At 46.6% G+C, this 9,584-nt stretch overlaps 1 protein-coding gene across 2 annotated transcripts in view; it reads left to right on the top strand.

The window, feature by feature from the left end:
* Window positions 1-3,014: 3,014 nt before the first annotated feature.
* Slc15a4 (solute carrier family 15 member 4) overlaps window positions 3,015-9,584 on the top strand; it is a 23,840-nt gene continuing 17,270 nt past the window's right edge. For both annotated transcript variants that reach the window (XM_055606159.1, XM_055606158.1), the window contains exon 1: window positions 3,015-3,578. In XM_055606159.1, coding sequence (XP_055462134.1) covers window positions 3,030-3,578 — 549 coding nt within the window. In that variant the 5' untranslated portion in view covers window positions 3,015-3,029. The remainder of the gene's footprint in view (window positions 3,579-9,584) is intronic.

Here is a 9,584-nt window from a genome sequence, read left to right as displayed (position 1 = left end):
ACTTTAGTAGCCAAGGCATGTTGTGGCCCAGCCCTGGGGCAATGGCATCTGGGAAGATTACACCTAGGCTAACATGCCATAACTGTTTGTTCAGGGGAATGAGTGGGAAGGATTACCTGAGCTTCCATTTCACTTACCCTTGGGCAGCAAAACATCCAGATTTGCATGTGAAACCTCTCCTTTTTAAAAATTATTTTTTAGTTGTGTGTATATGTCTCTGTGTGGGTTTGTATACCCGAACACAGTGCCCTCAAAAGCCAGAAGGAACTGGATTTATGAGTGTTTGTGAGCCACCCTATATGGGTACTGGGAACCTAATTCACATCCTCTAAAAGAGCAGTATGTACTTTGTTTGTTTTTGGTTTTTTGAGACAGGGGTTTTCTGTGTAACAGAGCCTGGCTGTCCTGGATTCACTTTGTAGACCAGGCTAGCCTCAAACTCACAGAGATCCATCTCCCTCTGTCTCCCAAGTGCTGGGATTAAAAGTCTGTGCCACCCCTGCCTGGTTAAGCCTCTTCATTTTGAATCACTGGTTCACTTCCAGCTGGTAACAACGCTTCCAAGACATGGCCAACAAAGCATACAACTTTCCTACTTAAAGTGAACAAAAAGTTTGTTTTATCACTTTTATTTTATCTATAGAGCCATATGGCAAACTTTAAGACATGCCTCTGAGCAGGGTGTCCATAGAGCCATACAAAGTGAATCCAGGACAGCCAAGGCTATGCAGAGAAACCTGTCTCAAAACGACAACAACAACAAAAAGACATGCCACTGGGAACCCTTGACTTCTGTGCGCTGCCATTTGTCTCTCAAATATTTCAAATAAATGGGATCTTGCTGAGGGCTGTAAGGTGGCTCAGCCATTAAGACTATTTGCTACTCTTCCACAGAAACTAACTTCAGCTCCCAAGACCCACATCAATGGCTCACAACTACCCGTAACTCCAGCTTCAAGGGCTCTGATGTCCTCTTCTTGCTTCTGAGAACACTACACAAATGCATGTATGAGAGCGAACAGGTGTGTGTAGGCATATATATATATATATATATATATATATATATATACACACACACACACACACACAAAGTAATTAAGATAACCATTTTTGTTGTTGTTTTCTGAGACAAAGTTTCTCTGTGTAGCCTTGGCTGTCCTGGACTCACTTTGTAGACCAGGCTATCCTTAAACTCACAGAGATCCGCCTGCCTCTACTTCCCTGAGTGCTGGGATTACAGGCATGTGCCACCGCACCTGGATAATAACCAAATATATATATTTTTTTAAAAATAGAATTTGTGTAATTTGTTCTAGTTTGATTTCTGGTGTTGTGACTGACCAAAGGCAATTTGAGAAGGAAAGAGTTTCTTTCAGATTATAATTCATCTTCGAGAGAAGTCAGGATAGGAACTCAAGAAAAGAAATTGGAGACAGGAACCTGAAGTAGAAGCCATGGAGGAACGCTGCTTATTTGCTTAGCTACTTTCATTATACAACCCTGGATCACCTGTACAGGGATGGCATCACCCACAGTGGGCTGGGCTCCTTCACATTAATCCCCGATCAAGAAAATGCCCCCAACAGACTTCCCCACAGGCCAATCTGTTGAGGGAATTCTTCAGCTGAGGTTTTCTCTTCCCATGTGTGTCAAATTGACAACTGAAGCTAATACGCCATTGGGTCACTCACTACCACTACCGCCTCCAACAGTGTGACCACGCTAGAACATTCTGCATGCTGGGTTTGTCTCCATCCTCAAAAGTATCACCTTCAAGGACCTCAGTGCACTGCCTAAAATTCCTCCACACACACACTCATCTCTAAGGCCCCTCTAATGCATTCTTTCTCTTAGCTTGTTTGCATTTCCCTGAGGAGACTGTCCCACTGGATTAGTTTAGTACCATTCAAAATGCACATCTCCATTGGGTAATGAGACACCAGCTCAGTCAATCCAAAAGGTGTTATTATTATCATTCCACTAAAGACTACAAGTGTGTCACATTTAGCAGTCCTTCCTTTCTTCCCTCCCTTCTTTTCTTTCTTTTGCCTGTGTGTGTATGCATGGACACATATGCAGGACCCCCCCCCCCCCCACCAGATAGAACTCAGGCTACCACCAGGCTTGCCTACAAGCACCTTTACTTGGTGAGCCATCTCGCTGGCTCAGGCTTAGCAGTCTTTTAACAAACACTCCAAGACTCAGCCTCGCAGCAGGACTAAGAATCAATTATACGCCTTTAAAAAAAAAAGTACTTATTTTAGTTTTTTTTAAGACACGGTCTCACTATGTAGCCGTGATGGAACTCACTATGTACACCAGACTGGCTTAGAACTCAAGAGATCCACCTGTCTCTGCCTCTCAAAAGCTGGGCTTAAAGGAGTGCACAGCTAGAGATTTATTTAGTTTTATTTTATGTGTATGCATGTTTTGTTTTCATGGAGGTCTGTCCTCCATGTGTGTGCAGTGCCCATGGAGGTCAGAAAAGGCCGTCAGATCCCCTGAAACTGGAGTTAAAGGTAGTTGGGAGTCAACAAAGGGGTGCTAGTAATCAAACTCAAAACCTCTGGAAGTGCCGCCAGTACTCTTAACTGTAGAGTTATCTCTCCAGCTCTTAAAATAGAAATACATACATACATACGTACTTAATGAAAGTTATTTTTATTTATTTTAAAGAGTCAGAAAAGAGAAAGAAGAAAAGGAGAGGACGCCAATACTGTCTGAGGAATAGTTAGATATGACTCCGGATCCGGAGAAGCCAAGAGGGGAGAGTTAGACCCGGTGACTTGGATTAGGACACCACGCTTGGGGCCGGAACCTGGGAGCAAAGAGCTAGAGTTTCCCCGTGGAAACTTCAGCAATCGGAACCACAATACCTCCAGGCATCTCAACAACAATCATCTGTCAAGTGAAATGCCCGCTTCGCCCGATTTCCGGGGCGGAACCGGAAGTTCCCGTTTGCCCAATAGAAAGGCGGTTGGGGACTGATTCTCGCGAGAGTTCGGCTACCCGGCCTTCAGGAGCCGGCCATGGAGGGCGAGCAGGAACCGCTGCTGGGTTCGCGGCGTTCGGCTGCAGCGGCTGGGGCGTTTGCGGGGCGGCGCGCGGCGTGCGGGGCAGTGCTGTTGGCCGAGCTGCTGGAGCGCGCGGCCTTCTACGGCGTCACGGCCAACCTGGTGCTGTTCCTGAATGGCGCGCCGTTCAACTGGGAGGGCGCTCAGGCCAGCCAGGCGCTGCTGCTCTTCATGGGCCTCACCTACCTGGGCTCGCCGTTCGGGGGCTGGCTCGCCGACGCACGCCTCGGCCGGGCGCGCGCCATCCTGCTCAGCCTGGCGCTCTACCTGCTGGGCATGCTGGCCTTCCCGCTGCTAGCCGCGCCCCGCTCGCGCTCTTTTCTCTGCGGGGACCCGCGTCCGGAGCTCGTGCGCAACTGCTCGGCTCCCTTCCCCAATGGAACGGCCGTGTGTCCCGATGCCGCCGCGCGCCGCTGCGCCCCCGCCACTTTCGCGGGGCTGGTGCTCGTGGGACTCGGTGTGGCCACGGTCAAGGCCAACATCACGCCCTTTGGCGCGGACCAGGTGAGCCGGACCCGCCCATGTCCTTCCTGGTTTTTTGCGCTTGCACCTGGTTGGTGATGCTAAGGACACGGGAACCGTCCCGATGCCCTGCATACCTGCACCTGTCCACAGGTGCACTGATGGAAAGAAGGAGTCACCGCACACACTTAAACCACCACTCCCACTTGACTGTGCACCCATGCATGGCTGATGGGAAAGCAGAGAGCTGTCCACCTGCACCTCATATCGCCTCACATCTAGAGAAAGATTTAAGGCGAAGGAGAGGAGCTTCCTTGTAGGGAAGAGGCCACCTGCCTCTGATTCCCCTTAGTTCGTGAAGGGGAGGAAGGAGACTTGTCCTGAGATGACTTCCTTGGGGGGAGGGGGGACCCATCTGTCCCAGCACCTACTGAGTGGGAGATGAGTGGAACCCAAACCACACCTTGCATGAGGTTCATGACTGATAGAGGGAGCTCCCCACCCCTTCCAGCGAGTACCTTGTATCCACATCTGCCTTCTGCATCTGGTAGGGGACTGAAGGAGGGGAGGGAACCACATCCACCTTCTGCTCTGGGGGAACTTTCAGTATGGGTGGATGCAGTTGAATAGCCAAGAGAAAGCTGTACAAGCAGGTGTGATCTGGTTGGTCTAGAAGAGCTGCATCCTCAGTGAGGTAGGATTTATTCATGGTGGTTTTAAGTAGAAGGATGTTCTATTGGTGGAATCATTTGAGTTGAGAGCTGAAAGAAAAGATTGAAGTTGTGATTTGGAGGCTAGATAATGTAGAAGGGTTCTATCACTGCCTTGGCTTCCCTTCCACAAAAGTACAATCAAGCATTTATTTTCCATTTTCATTGTTTTAAGTTTCAGGGTGGGGTGGGTAGGAGAGTCCTTCATGGCGCTGCTGCTGTGACCACCAAGAACAGAAGATGAGGGAGGAGTCAGAGTTTGGGAGAGCAGAAGTAATCTGCAAGTGCCCTGGTGCCACAATCTGCTCTGCTTCCCTTTTTTAGGGGACTCCCATGCTAAGAATGGTTCTAGTGGTCAAATGCAAATAGAGTATTTTGTAAGCAGTGGAAATTATGTGGGGTTTGAGTGTTAGGCTTTCTGGATAAAGCTTTTTAAGGTCCTGTTCTTTCCTGCTTACTCATCCCCCCTGCTTCCCCTGGACTTGTAAAATTGAGTAGTCACAGAGGTCAGAGTCTCCTGAAACCTAACATATGTCCCATTTCAGAAGGATTGCAATGGCTGCCATAGAGAGTGGGTTGTGTGGCAGGTTGGTGAGAGCACAGCTCAGGTTTCAACTTGTCTGAGAAGAGAGGCGAGACCTAGAGTGGAGGTAATGACCTGGGGTGATGGGGCATGAATTCAGGTGTAGGAGGAAGGCAGTAGGGTTATTTTTGAGCATCAGAAAAGGTGAGCCCTGGGTCTTACCATTAAACTGATCCTTGAGTGCCTGAAATTGTTTGCTCAGAGATAGCACCCTCAATGTAGGACAGCATTGTTCAGAAGCCTTCTTTATTTGGTGTGTATAAGGCTGGCCAATTCACTGAGAACACAGGAGTAGTGGTGATCTCAGTAGTCAAGAGTTGGAGGCAGGATTGCCACAAGTTTAGGTCCAGCTTTGATTACATAGTTCTAGGCTATTATGAACTACAAAGCAAGACCGTGGGTCATAAAAGTAAAATATAAACAAAAGTAGTTGCTACTTTACAGTTATGAAAGGTGCTTCTCACACAAGGGGCAGTGGCCTTGGCCTCTGTTCCACTAGTGCCGTCTGAAGACACAGGGCTGAAAGCGTCATCTTTACGCCTAGGTGCTGTGGTTTGGATGAATTGGCCCTCATAAGCCACATGTATTGATGACTGGGGAGAATTGGGAGGTGTGACTTTGTTGGAAGAAGTATGGGGGTAGGGAGACTGGGCTTCATTTGAGTTAGAGCTGCTGCTCTAATCAGCACATCTGCCCTGCCATAACGTACTCTTACTCCTCTAGGACAGTAAGTCCAAAATAAACCCTTCCTTCTAAGATTCCTTGGCCATGTGCTTAGCACAGCAACAGGAGAGTACGCAACACACTGGGCCATACCAGAAAAGGCGTAGTTAGGACTGTGCATCCCCAAGTTTGAGCTTCATGATGTATACAGGATTCCTTAGACTTTCCATTCACAGCCTCTTTTCACCTGAGAACTTATTATGTGACTATAAAATAGATGTTCAAATGAAACATTAAGTGATGTCAGCCAAGTCATAAATTTATTTTAAAATAGTTCCTTACCATTTATTAAAGATAAAACCTAATTTGCATAGTAATGAGATGGATGTTTATGGAACTTGATATAGTTCAAAGACTATCTTTGAAAGCTGTGATCTGATGGCTGATAGGGAAATATTCAAAGTCTTGGCAGAAAAACATTGTCTGTGCAGTGGAAACAGTGCAGCTTATAAGCATGGAGTAGCCTCAAATCAAGCCAGCGTGTGCCAGGAAGTGTTAGCTTCATAAGGCATGTCATTGTGTGAAATACAGGTCATGCTTGTGCGGAATCAAGACTGCCAGGAACATCTTGGGTCCATTGCTCATTTGATTCCGAATTAAGTTTTGGTCCTTGTTCATTCATTAGCCTGTCACTGTTGCCAAGTATTACACACATACACATAGTTTGAGAAGCTTTGGTGGTAGTATTCGTGGGGTGAATGACTGACTGTCAGGGCCGAGCTTCTTAGCAGGTGTTGGGGGAACAGATTGAATACAGTGTTGTCTTAGAGTCAGTGCTCTCCAGTAGATACTAGATTGATGATTAGCACTCCTCACGGACCTGTTGACCAGCTCCTGTGAGGGTCACTGAGTGGATCCAGTGTACACACTTCATTGTAGCTAATAGGTGCCCTTCTGAAAAGTGATTAGTGTTTGCAGTATCCTCACACTTAACACCATCAGAAGAGACCTTTCTGGTTGTCTGGATCCCAGAGGAACTTAACAGCCACTTTGTGTGTGGTCAGTGATTGGCGCTCTGGTGGTTTTGTTTTCTTATCTATCTATCTATCTATCTATCTATCTATCTATCTATCTATTTATTTATTTATTTATATTTACTATGTAAGAAATATTCTGTTTGCATGTACACCTGCAGGCCAGAAGAAGGCACCAGATCTCATTATAGATGGTTGTGAATCACCATTTGGTTGCTGGGAATTGGACTCAGGCCCTCTGGAAGAGCAACCAGTGCTCTTAAACTCTGAGTGATCTTTCCAGCCCCCTTTTTGTTTTATTTTTGTTATATGGCCTCTAATTCACTAGATGAAGATGACTGAACTCCTGGTACTCTGCCCTCTGCCAGAGTCCTGTCCATTTTATTATTTTGATCTGGGGTTTTCTGTATAGCCCATACCGGGTCAGTCCTTCCAGCCTGCCTTAGCCTCTGAATGCTGCTGTGAGAAGTGTGTGCCACCATGCCAGGCTTCCATTGATTTTTGTTTTGGTTAGTTTTTTTGAGATCTGTTCTTACTCTGTAACCAAGTAGGCCTGGAATTCCATCTGTGGCCTAGGCTGCCATCAAACTCATGGTAATCCTCTTCTGCCTCCTGAGTGCTGGGCGTAGGGGTGTGTGTAATGCATCCATTTGTCTCTTAAAGCCCTTGTTTTGGGTGCTTGATATCCTTGGACTGTGGCCTGCACATTAGACAATGGGGTTGATGTTCTTAGGTATGACGGTACCTTTGTGACTGTATAGAAGAGTTGTGTTTTTAGGAGATTCAGTCAAAAAAGGGTGTGTGTGTTCATGGCCATGGTTGTGCGTACTGAGGTCAGAACAACCTACAAGAGTGAGTTCTCTCCTATCATTCAGATTCTGAAGATGGAGTTTAGGTTTTCAAACTTGCTGAGAATACCATTACCTGCTGAGCCATCTTATTTTGTGCTGGCCCAGGATGTTATGTTTCTAATGGGGAAAAAAATAGAGCTAAAGATATAAGAGAAGGGTACATCCTACTTTTTTTTTTCCCCTTCACCTTTTCTTGAATTTAGAAATGTGTAAGTTAAAAGTAAGGTGGAGACCCTCTACTGATGAACAGCTGAGCTTAGTGTAGTCTGTTTGTTCATCTGTAAACATGCTGTTCATCCACAGCAGAAATGTTAGTTTCCCATGAGTGCAGGAGATGAAGAATGCTGACATATCCAGTGAGCAGATACACATGCAGGGTAGTGGTGGTTTTACAACTCTAATATATAAGAGACAGTTGGCCACACTTAGGTTCATTTTGTGGCACGTAAATTATAGCTTTAGCAGGTAGCTAGGATCCGTATGGAGGCACTTGCTCTCTGCTGCCTCATGACTGCTCCTTGAGGGAGATTTCAAGACCTCCCTTGTTCTTAGTTCCTAACATGTCAGCTGCTTTGCAGAAGCCAAATGCCTGGAAGGGTGCTGTGGTGCTGTTTTCCGCCTGGGCTCAGTTCTTGCCGTCCTTTCCCTGTTAGAGGTGTGTGCTACTGTCTTTACTGTCTTTAAGGTGCTTCTGCTTCTCTGGCTAGTGCTGCCTCTTGTCTCTGGATAGAGTCCCAGAGTGGCTTTCTCATGTGGGAGATGGGTCTGGTTTTCTCTGTGAGGAGGAGTACCAGGTCACTTTACAGTGAATGTAGAAGCTGTAAGTTACTCTCAGAGGTGGTTCATTTTAAGGCATAAGTCAGCTGCCCTTTACCTTTTGCAGTGCTTACCAATTGCCAAAGGTCATTAACTTTTTTTGTTTTTTTAAGACAGGATTTCTCTGTGTAACCTTGGCTGTCCTGGACTCACTTTGTAGACCAGGCTAGCCTCAAACTCACAGAGATCCACCTGTCTCTGCCTCCTGAGTTGTTGGGATTACAGGCATGCACCACTGCACCTGGCTAGGTCATGATCATTCTTGGTGGTTATTCAAAATAGTGAGCTGAGTGCTAGGTGCTTGCCTATGTTTTCAGTACTTGGAAGGCAGGGGTAGGATGGTTCAGAGTTCAAAGCCAGCCTCAGCTACATAGGAAGTTGGTGCCCAGCATGGGTTACTTGAGACCCTAAACCAAAAAGCATTGAAAACAAAACTAAAAATAGCTGAAAGAGGAAGAAGCTACCATGCATGTAGAGCAGACAATATTGATTGCCTCATGGTTCGGTTTAGTTTGGATTCCTACTCCTCTCTAGACTGTAGGCATTCTTTTGCTTCAGCAGAGATTCTGAGTGCTGGGATGATGCTTCAGCATTGGTCAGGACACCCAGGATGGTGTTTGTCCCAGTGGAGAGAGGTCATGCTCCTGTATATCTGATAGCATAACCCTGTTTAAATCCATACTCCTTTCTGTCCTTCTGGTTTCTTCCCCATTTGTCTTTGGTGTTTTCATGGGGGTTGGCAGGGGCGTATGGAGAGCTTGATCAGCCTTGGCAGGGCCTGTGGTGATGTCATGGGACTGGTACATGGGGAAGCTGTGGCTTTTGGCCAAGGGCAGACAGAGGCATGTGACAGCCTAGTTAGACGCAGTTCCCTTTGTGTGCTGATGGCTAGTGTATGGCTACCGAGGCCCTAGGAGTGGGCCTCTGTTTATGAAGCAGCTGTGGCTGGTAACCCTTGGATAGTGCAGTCAGTTGACCACCAAATTTACAAATGACATTAGGACTAAAGGTTAGGGTTCTGCCAGGCCAACTGAACAAGTATTTCCTTACTGGTTTAGAGGATGAGCTGTTTCTATGAATGTAGGTAAGATATGTGTATGGTCCTACTATGTGTAATGGGAAGGGCCTAGGACATTCATTTCTGTTAGAATCTAATGTTTCCTGTCATACACTGAACATTGTGGTTCATGTCTGTAGTTCCAGCTGCTCGAGAGGTTGAAGCAGGGGGATCATGTAAGTATAGGAGTTTGGAGCCAGCCTGGCCTCTTCCCTTTCAGGGTTGTCAAAACAATGACATGTATATGTGTACACAGTATTTACACATAACAAAGTGTAAAGAGTAAAGTGTGTGTGTGTGTGTGTGTGTGTGTGTGTGTGTGTGTGTGTGTGTG

Source organism: Psammomys obesus, unplaced genomic scaffold (genome assembly GCF_907164565.1).
Source record: "Psammomys obesus unplaced genomic scaffold, mPsaObe1.curated_primary_1811, whole genome shotgun sequence".
NCBI classification, from domain to species: Eukaryota; Metazoa; Chordata; class Mammalia; order Rodentia; family Muridae; genus Psammomys; species Psammomys obesus.
The sequence above is the reverse complement of the archived record's forward strand: the minus strand, read 5'-3'. Positions and strand labels throughout refer to the sequence as shown.